An 18,499-nucleotide genomic window follows, 5' to 3' on the forward strand; every position below is an offset into this window, starting at 1 on the left:
AAAAAGGTGCTTTTCCTGAGGGCACTTCCCTTGATGACTGGAGAGCCATCATAATGGATTCATCTTTTATCTGAGCTTTTTCTTGGAATAATCACATCATTTGGATTCTTGTGAATTTATCCTAAGAGTTCCCTTTATAGCACACTAATCAAGAAATTATCCTACCACTGTCTAAACCCCTAATCATGAAAGTCTTAGAATAATGAGGTTTTCCAAGCTAGAAGAAACTTTAGAAATTAAATATCCTAATCTAAGTAAGGAAATAGGTCAAGAAAGATGCTGCTTGATATCATGCAGCTAGTTAGCAGCAATGCTGAAATCTTCCTCCTTTCATCCGACTATCTTGCCTCCTCCACATAATGCCACTTAACTGAGTATTATTTTTTAAATGGTCAGGTTGGTGTCCTAATCCTTGTGGCTTCCAGCTTGTTCTCTCTGACTTAGGTGGTTTAAAGAAGCACTCACCTATTTAAATCATGTTTATTTCATCCTTCGGGAAAACAACTAGTAGCTACAGACAAGTTCTTGGCCTCTTCCATTAGAGCTGGGCCCCCATCACCCTCTCATAACTGCTCACAAGGAAGGTCCTTTGTATATTTCAGATAGTTTTGAGAACACAATATCTTTTCTCATCTTGTTTTTATTCTCTAAACATCTGTTTTAATCTTTTTTTTTTTTTTTTAAGAAATACCAGTCTCTATCCTTGTACTAAGTAGCTTCACATCATCATACCTTCCTTCTCTCATAAACTGAAAAGTAGTCTCTGTGCTACAGGAATTGTGGTTTATACACTGACTCTAAAAAGTTTGTTTTCTGGGAATTGGTACAAAGGAAGGTCAATGAGGAATGAGAAGCAAAGATTGAGCAAAGATATCCTAGAATATCTTGTAGTCATAATTGAGCCTTCAGTTATTATTGTATTTATTCTATTCAATTATTATGTAGCTCTCAAGTTCCTAAGAAAGATCTCCAGGTTAGCATTAGTCGGGAATGAGGACTACCAGAAGCAGAGCAATAAACAGCCATGTCAAGAACAGGATAAAGTGTGTCTAAATTTAACCAACAGGAGAGATAGTGGTACATCTAAATGGCAAAGGTATTTCCCATGTCAGAAAAAAAATTTCAGTAACAAATGCTGATGAAATAAATTCACTGAAAAATCCTATGAGAAATAGCTTTCTTTATTCATACCCAACAAATATTTATTGAGCACCTTTTACCTGGCAGGCACTGGGGCTTCAGACTTGGCCCTTTCCCTCATGGAGTGCACAGTCTGCTGGGAAAGACAGCCACTAAATAAGCAGATATATTAAAGTACAAGGCGTGTGGAAACAGAGAGACAGGAGGGCATCACAGGGCCACATAGCTGTGGGCTTTAAACAGGGGGGACGGAGGGGGAGTCCCTGGGGAAGCCATGTTTGAGCTGGTATCAATCCTTGAGAAATAATACTGTGTTGTACAGATAATAGCTTATTTTTGACATGATTGTGGTTTCATTCATGTTATAGAACACACTTGGACCTGTGCTGATCATCTTTACCCACCCAGTGGTGACATCAAAATATCCAATGGCCAGTAACATAGGACGTAGAGCAGTTAGAAGAGAAGCTAACCATTGTGCTAGGGCAGGGTCCTACAAGCTGCCTAGTGTGCTGTGCATTAATTGCTCGATCTTGGAGAGGTCTGGGAGTCCTGTGGGAGGAACTACAGTGGAGGAGAATGACTCAGGACCACAGCTACTTACCAACCACTATAGCTTCCTGGTACAAATTGATTGCATATCTGCCCTAGGTATACTGGGCTCCTCTGTTGGAATAGTCCAGATTAGAGTTCAAAATTGACAGGAAAATATATCCCTTATTGTTTCAGCTCATCTTATTGCACCAAACCAATCTCTAAAAAAACAAAGTATTTTATACAATCATATGAAGTTGCTAGTTTTACAAAGCATTGGTTTTAATGTGTTGAGAACGAGCATTTTTTCCATATAGTGCTAAATTTAAAGCATGACATTAAGCTTGCTTACTTTATTTTTCTTAAGGACAGAAATACAATAACATTATTTAAAGAATTTCAATAATTTCTAAATTTAGGCAGTTTAAAAATATACTAAATTTGGAGGGTATGATTTCATGTGATAAGTAAAGGTCAAATACCTCTTTCAATGTAAGAAAAAGGAAGAAACTTTAACCCAAGTTTAAATGTTTTATTGAATTCACAGAGCCAGCAATTGGCTAATACAAAAAAAATTACTATTGCTTAAAAGGAAAACATAAATTTATCTTTAGAAGAAGAGATTATATTAATTGAGCTTAGAGCTACCATTGCGTTGTTAAGTATAATAATCTGTTTAAATAAGGCCTTCATTTTTAATCTGGCAAAATATGATGAAGCTAGTTTTCTGGTATAAATCCAAGTTTTGCAAAATCCCAACATATAATACTTAGGAAATGCAAATCTTCTACTATATTTATTATATACTGAACTCTTACAGCCAAGGCAGAAATGCTTACATGAGTAGCCGATTCAAAGTAAACACTGTAAATTCCTGAATTTACTTTTGCTCTACCCTGATGTAAACATTCATGGATGGTCAGTCAATTCTAATGGAAGTTTACTTCTCCCTGGCTCTCTTCATTTGCACATGTCAAATAGCTACAAATATTTATATAATAGCCTAGTATAACTGCATAAAATACAATCACTCTAAGAAAAGGGGAAAGGAAAAATTGTTTTTCTTTTACTTTAATCTCAAATTGTAACAGAGTTTGTGCTAAAAGGTGACCTCTGAATCTCTTACATCCTCACATGTTTTTTCACCTGAAAAAGAACAGTGTTTTCTATCACTGGATAAGAGCATTATTAAATTTTTATTTTCAGATTCACTTATGAGCATTGCTCTGGTAAGAGTTAATTATGTCGCAGGTATTCACATCGGAGCTCATTTATCTAGGATCAAAACCTAGTTTGAAACAAAGGGAACTCACACTACACTTCCAAGCGACTGCCCTTTCTAAAACCCAGGAGGAAAAGTGCCAAGTATTGGGATGAGCCAGGGCCAAGAGTCACTTCCAGGCCCTTGCAAGAGCTTTCCTGGCAACCTGAACATATTGACAGAGAATTCGTTGGGTCCCCAGATTTTGTCAGTAAGTCTCCATTTGGCAAGCATATTTTAATGAAGTAGGCTTTTAAAATTAAACCTTCATGCTACAAAAATAACCCCAACTCTAATAGATTTGCAGGTCTGGTCTTAGTATATTTGTAGCCCCCCCCCCCCCCCATTTACTAATAGAAAGGCAAAAATATGTACTTTGAAAGAAGCATCTTACATTTGTTAGAGGCTATGGAGGCAGCATTGCGGAGGAACCAGCATGGGCTTCGGGATCTGACAGGCCAAGATGTGGATTCCTGCCCCACCATCTACTAGTATTCGTTGAATGATCTGAATAAACTATCCAACCGCTCAGAGTTTCCTTGCCTGTATATGTCATTTGGGAAAATTACACTTCTTTGGAGGGTTGTTGGGAGAATTAGGAATAATCCATGACAGTGCTGGGTACACAGTAAGTGCTCAATAAATAATAGCCCTTGATTTTGTTTGTTTGTTTGTACTTGGTTTGTATTCTTTTGTGGTGGTTTTGCCTGCTCTTCACCAGCAGCATCTTCCCAGACACCAGTGCTGTGGTAACCTAGACCATTTCTCATGGTCCAACCCAGCCCTCCACCGTGGGGATTCTGCCCCCTAGGGGACATCTGGCACCCTCTGGAGACCTGTCTGGGTGTCACAACTGAAAGGGGAGGGGAAAGGTGCTCTGGCGTCCAGCGGGGAGGACCAGAGGAGATGCTGCTAAACATCCTACCAGGCACTCCCTCCCCCAACAAAGAATGACCCAGCCCAAAATGGCAGCAGTGCTGAGGTTAAGAAACCCTGGCCAACACAATAATCGCAGTAAATTCTACAGGCAGGGAAACCATAGCAACAGTCAGAAATTCATCATGAATTCCAAGCTCTCCATAAAGGGGATGAAGGACAGTCTTAGAAATAAGCATAAAATAAGTACGAATAACTACTGAACAGGCTGCCTTGTAGGTGGGTGTGGGCGGGTGTGTTTGTGACTTATTTTGAGTTCACCTTTTTTTTTAAACAGTACACCCATCCTTGCTTCAGATATATATGTGGAGTGTGATGAAGTCAGTGTTCTGTAGCACCAATCTGGAATACATGGTAACTTGCCCTGTACAAAGGGCGCTTTCAGGAACGCCCAAGTCTTCAAGACTATGAATTAAAAATCTTGATATGATTGTGTATACATCTGGACACTTAAGCTCATACTTCATATGTTAATGTATGAGAAGGTTTAAAGGATTGAATGTATAAAAACATTTACTGTATATACTTCAGTGTATAGAATTTTTATGAAAAAAATAAAAGAGAATCTGTGACATAATCCAAACAGGAACTGGACTAAAAGTTAACTTTGTTTTGGAGGCTATGCCATGCAAATCAGCAGTGTAACGTTAGAGTTCTCATGGGCCCTTGTACCTCTGAAATTCCTGTGGACAGTGAAAGCAGCTCAACTGCAGTTACAAATCACACTGAAGCAAGCTGGTCCTCCCACCTCAGTGACTTTTATTAGTGTACTATGGGTTTTAAAACAGAAACCTCATTTATGTTTTTAAACATCATCACTAATTCTGAAAGTCTTGTTTCTTTTGAACCCAAATTCGTGAGATGATTCAACTCTAATATATTTTGGTTTCTCACTTGAGGAATGATATTTTCAAACCACTGCAGAAACCAAAAAGCCAACCCAGGGAATGTCTCAGGTAGAAGTAGATTTTTTTTTTTTAAATGGGAAAGGGAATAAAGTTTAGTAGTAACCAGTATCCTATTCCCTCCCCAAATTTCTTGAACAAACATGTATGGCATGGTTTTCCTGCTCTGTTGGTATGTAAAAAGTGTCAGAAAATATAATTAACTTATAATAAGATAATAATTTGGTTTATTCTATACTATATAATTAATTTATTTGAAATAGGAATTTTGAAAATTATTCATGGGGGTAAATGTCTAATCCTGCAAATAGAACTAAAAAAGATTACTTGAACTATTGAGAACCTGTATTTTCTGCTTAATTTTTTTTTAAAGTAAAAAGGATTGGTGCTATGGAAACACTGTAAGCATCACAGGAAAGAGACTGGCCCTCCCATCTTTGAGACCGTGTTCGTGTGTGTGTGTGTGTATGTGTGTGTGTGTGTGTGTGAGAGAGAGAGAGAGAGAGAGAGAGAGAGAGAGAGAGAGAGAAGAATTAACAGCATAGGCGAGTCTGTGGTTGAGAAATCAGGTGTGAAATTAGAAGAGGCAACAATAAAGACACTCAAATTCTGCTTTGTGCTTAGTCCGTAGGAACAGATGGGGATTTAAGGCTGCTATGAAAAGAATACTGAGTTGCAGCTCTTGACTGTCTAGTCTTAAACTCAGTGACAGAATTTGGTGTGTCTGTTCCCAGATACCAGAACCAGCAGTTCTTATAAAACCACGGCATAGCCTCAGCAAAGGCTCGAGAGGAGTGATGGAAATCCACAAGGTGTAAAGGACATTCCTGACCAGCTGAACAAGGAGAACAGGGAAGAGGTGCGTTCCAGTCAAATGCAAGGTCCTGTGTTAAACAGTAGGCTACAAATCGAAGAGTCTCATCAACCCGGTGAGAATGGAAAATGTATGTAATTTCTTTTTCATGTTGGTGAATTCATGGACTAGATAGGGTGTCCCCCAAAACGTATACTCACCTTCGAATAATTATTAAGGCAGTGTGTATTAAAATACATTTCGTTTTCAGAAGTGAGCTATCAGCTGTTAAAGTGTGAATACATCTTTTTGAGCACCCTACAGAAACATAATGAACTTTAGAGAAAACTGAGGTGAGCGGGGGGCTATCTTCCAAATAAAAATGAAGGAAGACGAGCATCCCCACTCTGTCAGAGGCAGACAGGCAAAGGGCCTGGTCTGGGCAGATGACGGCTGACTCCTGTGGCATTCCCGCGTCCACCCCTTCAACAGGTGGTAACTGTGCCCTACCTCATGGCAGGCGCCAGCCCACACGCACCACAAGGGCAGTAACAACGCCTGCCTCAAGCAGGTAGCAGGCCCGTGGGAGAAGGCACAACGATAATGAGAATCACGGACATACTTCACTCTGCAAATATTTCCTTGAGTTTTTGATGAGGCCCTGCATCCTACTTCCACCTGGTATTTACCCAACCAAGAGTGTAGCAGCTACTTGCGTTGAAAATGTCTTTCTTCAGGAATAGCTGAGGTTTAGATAAATCCTTGTAACTGTGAAAAAGCCTAAAGTCGTTTAGTTCTAACTCTTTGAGGAGGCTGTACCAGAACCGCACGACACTGCTGTCGCTGCCGCTGACCTCGAACCCGGGCCAGTGGAGATGGATCTCAAAGACGAGCTGCCCAATCTGTTCAAGGACATCTTCCAGAATAAGATTTTCCAAAACTTTCCATTCTGCGCTCTCCAGATCTGCTTTGAGAACATCAATCTGTAACATAAGGATAAACGGAGACCAGCATACTCAATAAGCATGGTTTATTCAATAAGCACGGTTTAAAACGCCACTGTGCGATCAGGAGCATCACCGTTGAACTGCCTCCCCAGAAAGTAGAATTGTTCAAATTTTAGACTTAAAGGTCTTTTTCAGATGGTCACTTGCAAATGTCTAACCTCACTCCACACCAAATATTAACATACAAATAATGGAATGCCAGTCAGAAGTCATAATGGACCCTCGTACTTTCTGCCCAGTTGGAACGGATGCCCGAGAAGGAGATGCTGGACTGTGTGTATCACGAAGCTCTGCGCCCACAGCCTCTCCCCAGAAACCCACGTGCTGCACAGAGGAACCAAGTGTGTCCAGACGGAACGGTGGCCTGCAGAGGGCCTGACAGAGGACCGCTGGCTGCAGCGACCACCTCACAAACCGACCACCTCACACCCCTCCAACTTCACCAGGACTGGAAGCCAGGGAAAGAGTTCTCAGGAATACTGGACTTGTAAAAATATAATACTATGTCATGATTTCTTTAAAAAGTACATACCAGCACAGAATTCTTTTTTTTTTTTTTTTTTTTGAGTAAAAATTACCATTCTCTGTTCATTTAATGAATACAAATTCACATTCTGGATGAGATAAATATGGAAAAAAGAGTAGGGTGGAAGAGATTTTACAATTAATTAAGGTATGAGAGTCAGCTCCTTTTTGCTGGCTTTGCACAAAACCCATTAGATTAACAGAAAGCAATGAAAGCTAATTCTTTACCGAGCGCCTATATGGGCCTGGCACTATGCTAAGTGCTTCATCTTGCAATATCCACGTACCGCCCTCAACAACTCTGAAAGGGCGATTCTCTTAGTGTCCCTGTGCAGAGTTCAGGAAACAGACTCCCAATAACCCACCCCGTCACACAGCTGGAGAAGCAGAGGTTGAAATTATAACCAAATCTGTCCCATGTTCTTAACCACTACACAATGCTGACCCCCCATAAACCACAAGAGGAAAAACAGTAACTCGGAATCCCTAAAAGGCTTGGGTTTGGAAAATAAGGTGCTACTAGAGAGCGAGTAAAGGTCTGAGAGTAGAAGTCTTGTTACCGACATCACCGTTTTACATTTGCGGAGCACTTTCCAGCTGAAAGAATTACTTTCTACATCTATCACCTCCGTAAAGCAGCCCCATCAGCAGACAAGGATTTGGTAAAGCTGACTTCCGAGGAATAAAGAGAAGTGGAAGTGGACAGTTAGACCACCAGGGAAGGTGACAACATTCAGACACAGACCAAAATGAAGGGAATGGAGGCATCACTGCAGTACGGCAAAGGCCGGCTCCCCTGGAAGTGGCAGCACCTCACTAAGCAGCCCTCCAGGAAGTGCCAGCTGAAGCCGCCATATCCAGCCGTAGAATATTTGTGCCTGCGTAGAGGGATGGGTAAGGACCAAGACCAATTCTGCCCCAGCCTCTCCTCTCTCTCAGCGCATGGCTGCCCGATAAGTTTCTCAGATGCAGCTGAGTCATGAGGCTCTCAGTGCAGAGGTAGCATTTCTTGCGGGATTTCAGAGGTGGATGGAGAAGATGCATAGAATTTAGACATAACTGCTCCAAGAAAAGGGTCTTTGCCCAGCATCCTGAGATCCTGTGGGAGACACTTTCATCCTCTTGCCTTGGATAGTACCTCCTGGTCCATCAGAGAAAAAGGGATGATGATAACAACCCCAGGATTACCAAGAGGCCTAAGAAAAGGGTAGATATCTATAAACCAGCTGGTTGGTTCAACGGTTTCAAAATGAAAGAGGAAAACTTAAAACAAACAAAAAACAACTTTCTTTTCTGAAAGAAACAGAGCAAAGACAGGCTCCATGTGAACATACACAAGGCTAAAATAATTCTTGTCAATTGGATGCAATCGAATTAATTTGCCTTTTTTTCATCTCTGCGGCCTTGGCACTTCCTTGGGTTTGTTTAATTTTTGAAGTCTTAGGCAGAATATTCCTGAATGAGGGTAATTAACCTGCCAAAGGAGATATTTTATCAAAACTTCAAAACACCTTCTAATTGGTACAGAAAATATCCAAAACCAAAAATCAACAATTGTTATGCCAATTCACATAGTCAAGAATTTCTTAGGTTCCTTATAGATTTATTGTTTTACTATGGTTTTCTGTGAGTTTGCATATGTTGAACGATCAATAAATCAAAGCATTAAAGGGAGCGGGTAAAGCTAATCAGCCTAAAATTGGCCTAAAAACTATCATTATGAAATACAGAGGAATGTACTTTACATATTTTTTCCAAACATTTTTAAGATAAGCTGTTAATCAGAAGTTATGAGCAACTGGAAAATAACCAAATTATTAGGCTAAATCATAGCAAATATATGCTTTCTTTGGAAATCCAATTTCCATTTACAAAACACTAATCCATTCTAAAGATCAAAAATTATATTCAAACATGACAACATCCACACCCCCTTTTGATGTCCGTGACTGAAAATGCTCCACTTCCATCAGATTGCACAGGTTGGTCTATCTCGCGCAGCACAGGTGTAGTGCGGCACGAGGAGCACAGAGAGCCAAATGCTGTGATTAAAACATGGTTTTCTCTTACCCTGTGATTCTTCTATTTCTGGCATTTCAGAATGTTCTATTACTACTATTTTGCAAATATAATTTCCATTATTACTGCATAATGCACCCACTATTATCCTATCTAATAAAAGAGTAATATGCAAATTGATCATTACTCCAACACACAAGATGGCCGCCCCCATATGGTCAAAGATGGCTGCCCCCATGTGGACACACGATGGCCGCCACAAGATGGCCTGCAGGGGAGGGCAGTTTTGGGGGGGGGGACCAGGCCGGCAGAGGAGGGCAGTTGGGGGAGACCAGGCCAGCAGGGGAAGGCAGTTGGGGGGGACCAGGCCTGCAAGGGAGGACAGTTGGGGGGGGACCCAGGCCCGCAGGGGAGGGCAGTTGGGGGTGACTGGGTCCGTAGGGGAGGACAGATAGGGGCGACCTGGTTGGCTGGGGAGGGCAGTTAAGGGTAACCAGGCTGGCAGAGGAGGGCAGTTAGGGGCATTTGGGCTGGCAGGGAAGCAGTTAGGCATCGATCAGGCTGGCAGAGGAGTGGTTAGGGGGTGATCAGGCTGGCAGGCAGAAGCGGTTAGGGGCAATCAGGCAGGCAGGCAGGCAGGTGAGTGGTTGGGAGCCAGCAGTCCTGTGTTGTGAGAGGGATGTCCGACTGACCATTTAGGCCCGATCCCTCAAGGGGTCCCAGATTGGAGAGGGTGCAGGCTGGGCTGAGGGACACAACCTCCCCCATGCACAAATTTCATGCACTGGGCCTCTAGTTGTTATTATAAGGCTCTAAACATCTCTGAATAAGATATGCCAATTGTAATATACTAATACCGGTTTCTACAATTGTGGCACTAAAAATCATGCAAATGATCATATCAGAATATTCAAGTGCAATCCTAATGCAGTTAGTTTAAATAGAGTTTCTTGAAAAAAAACAACAACTGTTAACTGTCTGTAATCTCCGGAATGACTGAAAACGTTCTTAGGTAGGAGGGTCTCAAAGAAGGTAGATGAAACAACGTTTTGGTATCATTTCAGAGGCATTAAAGTGTTTAATCATAATTTTAACAGTTTTATTATTTTTTAATCCCCATCTGAGGATATTTTTTCCATTGATTTTTTTAAAGAGATAGTGGAAGGGAAGAAGGGAAGGAGGAGAGAGAGAGAGTGAGAAACATTGATGTGACAGAGACACATAAATTGGCTGTCTCCCGCTTTCACCCCAACCAGGGTGGGGATCAAACCTGCAACCCAGGTATATGCCCTTGACCAGGAATTAAATCCTTGACCCTTTGGTTCCCAGTCTAATGCTCTAACCACTGAACCCCATTGGCAGAGCTCAATCATAATTTTAAAATAATTATGTCAATACAACTTCTTCCTGCTTTTTGGATTAATTATGAGAAGTTGTTTTTAATGATTCAAGTAAATCCAAGCTTTTATGTATCAAGTCTACTTAAAGCAAGATATGTATATCTGCACCTACAAAACTAAAGCTGAACACATTAAAAAGAGGATCATGTTCTTGTAGGAAAATAGAAGAAATTAATCTATCATAAGTGAACAAGAGGATTTAAAGTCTCTTTAAGAGCCTTAGACTTTAAATCCATTAGATCAGGTTCAATTATCACTGTGGGCTGGCAGAAATGTAACATGACAAGATTTATGTTACCACCAGGGGGAAGGAGATAAGACTCACCCTGCATATTATGAGACATATAAAGGGCTACTCGAAGCTAATGTAAGGCCAATTCTGAAATAATAATAGAAGAAAATAAGTTTTATGTAGTGATCAGCTCACAGAAATAACCTCTGTAGGGGAGCAACACTCGGCAAATGAATTTTTAAAAAATAAGGAAAATATTTACACACAAAGACTCTTTTGCCAGATCTCCAGCCTGTTCCAAAGGCTGTTGAGCAAGTGTCTGGACAGGATCAAGTGATGAAATGCAAGAGCTCAGAAACCCAGGTGAGGGCAGGTCATTGGTGTGAGCTGGTGACAAGTCAAGAAGCCAGAAGTCAGCAAGGCTATGGATGACATACAACAGCAAGGAAGGAAGCAGCGCCAATTCAGGCAGGATGGAGGTGGCAGCAGGGACCCACCTGGCCACGGGCAGAGTCGTGCAGGAAGGCTGTGACAGGACCAAGGACAGCACCAGGCAGCAGCTTTCATTTCTTTATTTCTACCCCACTTCCCTGGGCCGCTAAAACCAACACACAGCCTCTCACCTCAGACCAGAACCCCGTGCCTTACATCGCCTTCACCTGGTTCATTTATTTTTCTGACCTAATCATATTCATGCAAGCATGCTCAAGTATTTCCAGAAGGAGATGGGGCATGAAATATAAGCATGTATAAACTATTCCTAAACAAACAGATGTGTGAGCAAATAAATGACCAAGAAAACACCCAAATAGAATGTTCCTCAGCCAGACATGTGCTTGGGGTTCAATAAGAGGGAGGCCTTCGAGGCGGGACCAAGTCGATCTCAGAGCACGGAGAGGCCAGCAAGGTGACATAGGCTGCACAAAACATGGCCCAAGTGCAGAAAGCAAGCACTGATTTAGGGGGACACACAATAACCTCACTGGGTGATTGAGATACTTTTCAATATACTGAAATATGAGTTAGAAATAACACTGTCCTGGGGGTGAAAATTATGGAAGGATCAGCAGTGAGTGAAGGCAAGTGTCAGAAGACAGAATTGAGAGGAGATGAGGGAATAGCAACAGGTCTTGTGGGCGGGGTGGGGGGGGAGGTGCTGTATGTCAGGGTCACCTTGACGACCTCCACTTGTGGACCCTGGATGGACTCCTGGGGAAGTACATAACATGGTTTCCACTCCTTTGTTGACATGCCTGATTCCCCTTCCCTCCCCCCACCCCCACCTCCTACCCCCGTTACTTGGGCTGTAAGTTCTTCCAGAGCAGGACCTAACTCCTCTGTGGTATCAAGTTTCTATGAGAGTTCCTGGCAGGCAGTCCGTGTAATATCCTACCAGATAACAAGTCCTGTCTGCTCTGCTTCTGTAACTTCTTACACCTGGCCCCTCTTCTCTACCCCTCACTTCCACACCGAGATCATCTTACCTCAGACCGCACTGACTGGAAGGGAGGAGGGAGGAATCAAAGGTTGGAAGTTAGGAACGAGGGCAGCTATGGATTCCATCGGCCTTCTCTGCATACATGGTGTTGGGGTCTTGATTAACAACACTTTATGAACCCTACACGTTAGCCAAACGCAGTTCCTTGCTATTCCCCGAAATGCCATGAAATGTCTCACCTGGATCCTTGCTTCGTGCTGCTTTCTCTGTGTGGAACACCAACAAAAGTTCCCGCTGGTCACCACCTCTCCGCTCCACCCACACACACAGAGCCCCAAAGTCTCCTTCAAGCACAGGCTGAATTTCATTTTCTTTAAGAAACTCGGGTATTGGGGTTATTAAGAAATCCTCACCCTCAGGATCTAAAGCAGAAACAATCATCTAAGAAGGAGTTATTTGCCATATTCTGACAAGACTTGGAAATACATACAAATTGTTTTTCTCCTCTTGGATATTTAACTGACGATCTGCAAGGCTCCCATCCCAAACATGGTCTCGTTAATGATTCCAACACTGGAATAAGGAAATAGATGACATCAATATGCAATTCTACTGATGGCATGCCGTTTTGTGGTTTTGTCGTGTCGTGTATGATGCAGGGACTTATTTCGATGTAAATGCATAGGAATGTTTAGGAATGCTACGTAGCGGAGCTGTGCTGTCCTGTACAACTGCCACTCACCACGTGTGGCCATCTAAATGTTAATTAATTAAAATAAAATACAATTAAAATTTCACTTCCTCCACCACATTTCAGGTGCTCGATAGTCACCTGTGCTAGTGGCTACCATACTGGACAGGGCGGCCATCGGACATGTCCATCGTCACACAAAGTTCTGCGGGACAGTGCTGCCAGAGTCAGTGAATCAGAGCCACCAGGAGGACTGGTGAATACTGGTACACAGAGGACTGGTGAATACTGGTACACAGAGGACTGGTGAATACTGGTACACAGAGGACTGGTGAATACTGGTACACAGAGGACTAGTGAATAGTGGTACACAGAGGACTGGTGAATACTGGTACACAGAGGACTGGTGAATACTGGTACACAGAGGACTGGTGAATACTGGTACACAGAGGACTAGTGAATAGTGGTACACAGAGGACTGGTGAATACTGGTACACAGAGGACTGGTGAATACTGGTACACAGAGGACTAGTGAATAGTGGTACACAGAGGACTGGTGAATACTGGTACACAGAGGACTGGTGAATACTGGTACACAGAGGACTAGTGAATAGTGGTACACAGCTTCTGATTCAGCAGGTCTGGATCGGGGCCTGAATATGTGCTTTTCTACCAGAAGACCAGTTGATGGTGATGCTGCTGGTAACTCAACCTTATTTTAAATGCATTCTACATATTCCAGTGTCTTTAGTTACCTATACAGAGCGGTGCCCCTGTTGAAAAAGTTATTGAGAGTTGAAGCCTTCTATGGAGAAGTGGTTAGTGGCAGTGCAATAGACCAGCAACCCATGCCTGTTGGAGGTTAAAGTCCCCACTGCAAAGTTCTCTGTTCTTACTCAGCAATTCCTGAAATGCTCAGCAACATTCTAGTCCTGGGATCACCGCCCTTCCTCTGGGTTCTCTGGGCATTTCCTTATTGCCTCCTCCTTCTTTGTTCCAGAACCATGAGAATTCTTCTCCTGCCAGGATTCTCCTGTCCACTACACTGCACTCTCCTCCCTTCCTCTCTCAGCCCAGAAATGTGCAATGCATTCCCCAAAGGGGGCTACAAGATCACATAGTTCCTCTGGTCTGAAAAAGGTGGGTTTGAGACATCATTTAATGAAGTTGGCTCTCTTCTTTATCTATTGCATACTAAAGTCTAGCATACTGACATTATTTTAACCATTCAATAAATTCTATGCCTATAAGTTTTTACTGAAAGCACAGATACATTTTCTTGAAGAAGTAAAGCAAAATTCAGTCAGAACTCAAGTGGAATGAGAAAATAAAGATATCTTTAGTCTCATAATGCTCCCATAATAACATTCACTTTAGAAAATTTTAAGTTGAATGTGTCAAGTCTTCCCCCTGAAAAAGAATTATAATGTAACTAGGGCAGATCCTGGCTTTCTGGAGCTTGAAGCTTATTTAATTTGAGGACCCTCTTTAAGAAAAAGAATACACCAGTCCTAGCTTGTTTGGCTCAGTGGTAGAGTGTCAGCCTGTGGACTGAAGGGTCCCGGGTTCAATTCCGGTCAAGGGCATATACCCAGGTTACAGGGTGGATCCCCAGTAGGGGCCATGCAGGAAGCAGCTGATCAATGATACTCTCACATCATTGATGTCTTTCTCTCTCTCTCCTTCTCCCTTCCTCTCTGGAATCAATAAAAATATTTTTTAAGAAAAAGAAAACATCATTATAAAATACAGAATTAGGTAAAAATAATTTCTGGTTATAATTAAGACATATGCACAAGTCCCAACCTAAGAGAAAAAAGAGGATTAAGTGAAAGCAAATTATAGTATAAACAGATGTATGGCTAAAAGCCAGAAAATAAAAAGATTTTTTAAAAATCCTGCAAGAAAAAATACAAGCAGTACCAGTTTTGAGCCTTCTGTTAAATTTATGTAGCGATTAAAATGAGAAGAGAAAGAAACATTACACACAAAAGGATTAGTACTGACCACCACGTAAGGACACCATACAATACTCAAAGGAATGTGCTAGATATTCAGATGTAGGTTATATATAAAAAAAAAAAATCTCACCTTAGGGAATATGTTAAGACAATGACTTGTCGAAATAAGCATTTATTGGCTCTCACTGTATATTGCTAAAAAGTCCCTAACATTTGCTTTAGGTGTGCCATCCCTCAGAACACAATATCCATCTTTCTTTGAAATCTTGTATCAACTGGTAGTAAAAAAAAGAAAAGAAAAACTAATAAGCAACTTTAATCAAGCACTTGCTATGTGTTCAGCCAAGCAGCATGCTAAGCGCTTTACATATAATGTCCAAAGCAATCCCCAATGAACACAGGAAATGAGTGTCCTATCATCCACATTTTACAGATAGAGAAACTGAGGCCTTTGTAGGTCACACAGTTTGTGAGAGGTGAAGCCTAATCCAAGCAGTTTCCATAGAAACCCGAGCTTCAGAGAAGTTAATCCACCCACCCAGATCACACAGCTATTGAGTGGTAGAATCAGGATTCTAACGGGGTCTGACTTCAAAACAGAAGTTCTTAACACCAGGTTCTTAACACCAGGGATACTCTCACAATAGGAAAGGGTCCAAGCACAAAATGTGACATTGTCAAGGGTTTCTGGACTTACAGCTCCTTTTGTGAAAATGAGAGACAGGGGAAAAGCAAATGTGGAATATTTATTAATTTAATAAGTCCTTTTATAAATTTTATTTTTCAGTTCCAGTTTACATTCAATATTGTTTTGTATCGTTTCAGGTGTAACCACTCTAGTGCTTAGACTCATAGACACCGAGAACAGACTGATGGTTGTCAGGTGGGAGCCAGGTGGGGCTGGGTGAAAAAAGAGCAGGGATTCAGTAGGTCTTTGTTGAGCTCCTGGCCCGGGCGTGGCCCACTTCCTGCCATATTTGCAGGTGAAAGGCAGCAAACAGGTCTGCCTGCAGGCAAGGCATGCCCACTGAGCAGTTGCAGCATATTTTATCATTGGAACTAGTGCCCTCTCCTCTTATTCCAAGTACTTTGAATAAACATTGTCATTTATATCCATTTCATAGCTTTCCTATGACCAAAAGGCATAATTTGGGGCTGGGACATTTTCTTTGTCACTTCATGTTTTATCAAGTTTCATACAATTTTTAAAAATATTTTTAATGTTTTTGTTGATTTTTAGAGAGAGAGGAAGGGAGAGGAAGAGGGTGATAGAAACACCAATGAGAGAGAATCATTGATTGGCTGCCTCCTGTGCGCCCTATGCTAGGGATCAAACCTGCAACATGGCATGTGCACCGACTGGCAACCTCCTGGTTCATGAGTCGACGCTCAACCACTGAGCCACACCAGCCAGGTTAATTTACCCTACATACAGCTACATGGCAAGATGAGAGCCGACCTTCCTGAAAAATAGGACCTCTCATTCCATTTTCATGCTCATATGAATTTAGCAAAAAGTTTGTATTTTTTCATGTTTCATGTGAACGGAAGGAGCCACATGCTAACCTGACAAGCTCAGGGGAGGCCTATGTGGCAGTCTTGCAAACTCAGAGACCTGAAATAACCACAAAGGATGGTTTGAAAATTAAATATTTAACTACAAACAGGTTATAGTGGGCAGTCATGTCCTAGGCCGATATCTTCCCTGACAAAGGTCAACTTAGATCTTTACTGAGCCCATTTGCCTTTTTGCCTCTAAGATAACATATCTGTGAGATGTCTGTGAGATGTCTGGGTAACTTGTAACTTCCTTTTTACCCCGGACCCCTCAGGGCACAACAAATGGCACCGGGACATTCCTTCATTGTTATTGTTATCAAGTTAATTGTCAACTGTTAATTACGTTAAAGTATCCTGTATCTATCTCTGTAAGAGAAGCACATGTCCATCATTTCACTTTTCACCCAATCCCAGAGGTTTTCCCGCTTTGCTTTGTCCCACCTCCCTAATCTGTCACCAATGGATTTCATGTAACTCACCTACGTCCCTTTTCTTTGATTTCAAGGTATAAATATAGATGTAACCCTGCATTCTCCGGAGCATTACCTCAATTCATTGAGGTTCTGCTTCCCGGCATATGTCGACATTTTGGCTCAAATAAACTCACTAAAATTCTTTACAGGTTTCAATGGTTTTTTCGTTAACATTTTTGGCGTAGTCATGGCAGGATTCCAAAGAAAACTCACCCGGGATCATCCTTTGGACTTGGACTTGGAGCTAGGATCCAGCAAAGGGCCCGTTGAGCCCACCGGTTCTCCGCCCATTGGGTGAACGTGGGTGAGTGATCTCTCGGATCCAGGACCGTCCCTTGTTGGTAGAGGGTCTCTGACTTTATTTGAGCTGTGTTTTAAAATCCTCGAGGTAGAACCAGGGTTGACAAAACCCCAGGTTAAGGGTTGGCAGAACCCAGGCTTAGGCTTTCTCTGGAGGAAAAATGGGTGGCTGGTTTTGATTTTGGCTTTTCAATTGGAATTGCTGAGAGTCTGAGCAAAAATAACCTTCGCCGTATAAATGAGCTGAACTCATTCAGCTCTGAAGATAAAGGGGCAACACTTTTTTATTTTTAAAGAATAGTCTGATTCTGAGGTGTTCTTAGGTGACTAAGAATTTTGTGGAAGTGTCAGAAATGCAGGAGCCCCGTCTGGAAGTTCCGACTGTAATTAACTAAATGGCTTTTCTAGGGGGCCACCATAAAGGCTTGGTCTGCCCGGGCCCCAAAAAACTTTTTTGTGGTTTTAGACAGCCGGGAGAGAAACTGAGGCCACATTTGACCTACTACATAACATATCTAAAGTTTGCTCAGACTACAGATATCCAAAAATAAAAAAATTTAACATGGGAAATTGTGCCTCCAAGGCTAGAAGCTCCCAAGACCCCAGCCCTCATTTAATACTCCTGATAAGAAGCCTTTACTTGCAAGTACTTAACAGAAATGAGAAAATTTAACTAGAACATATTAACTGAGGAATGGCCAGAAAGAAAAAAATGCAGTTTGTTTGGGGTACCTTTGTTAATATTTTGCATGCAGAAAAAAAAAATGCCGGCTCTGAAATTAAAGTGAATGAGTATATGGGAAGCCTATCTTGATTTGGAAACTAGAAGCTTCTAAGAAAAAAATTTTTTTTCTTCCTATCGATGGAAATTAATAAAAAAGATTTTCAGGGACTGTCTCAGAACTATTCTGAAGTTAACAAATGTCTACAGCCATTTTTGAATAGTCCTTTGGGAGTGGACTGAAATTCTAGAGAGGGGCAGTTCCCGAACCGGGGACAAAGACACTGCTTTGGTAATTTTAATGCTAGACATTCTCTGGTGTAAATTCTTAGTGTGTTTTCTGCGCGCCTAATAACAGTGTTGATGTTTTTGTGTCGCTTTGTTGTTGTTTAATTTGTTGAAAGAAAAGACAAGTCCCACTTCGGGGAAGCCTAGTTGTGTGTGGTGGGGTTGAAAGTGTGAGAGAGATTGCAAGAACGTCCCAGCAGCTGCCAAGAATTCTTAATCTTGGGGGCTCTTCTTGCTCTCCCTCTCAGGGTTCAGCTTCCAGAAACAGCTAGTGAGATTTCTGTCTGTTTGTCTGAAATATAATTGTGACTGTCT

General features: G+C 41.7%; 1 protein-coding gene across 1 annotated transcript in view; it reads right to left on the bottom strand.

The window, feature by feature from the left end:
- Positions 1-6,237: 6,237 nt before the first annotated feature.
- Positions 6,238-18,499, bottom strand: part of METTL24 (methyltransferase like 24) — an 81,282-nt gene continuing 69,020 nt past the window's right edge. Inside the window, exon 5 of the mRNA XM_054722560.1 lies at positions 6,238-6,552. Within this exon, the coding sequence (XP_054578535.1) occupies positions 6,238-6,552 (315 nt within the window). The remainder of the gene's footprint in view (positions 6,553-18,499) is intronic.

Source organism: Eptesicus fuscus, chromosome 10, assembly GCF_027574615.1.
Source record: "Eptesicus fuscus isolate TK198812 chromosome 10, DD_ASM_mEF_20220401, whole genome shotgun sequence".
In the NCBI taxonomy this organism is placed as follows: Eukaryota; Metazoa; Chordata; class Mammalia; order Chiroptera; family Vespertilionidae; genus Eptesicus; species Eptesicus fuscus.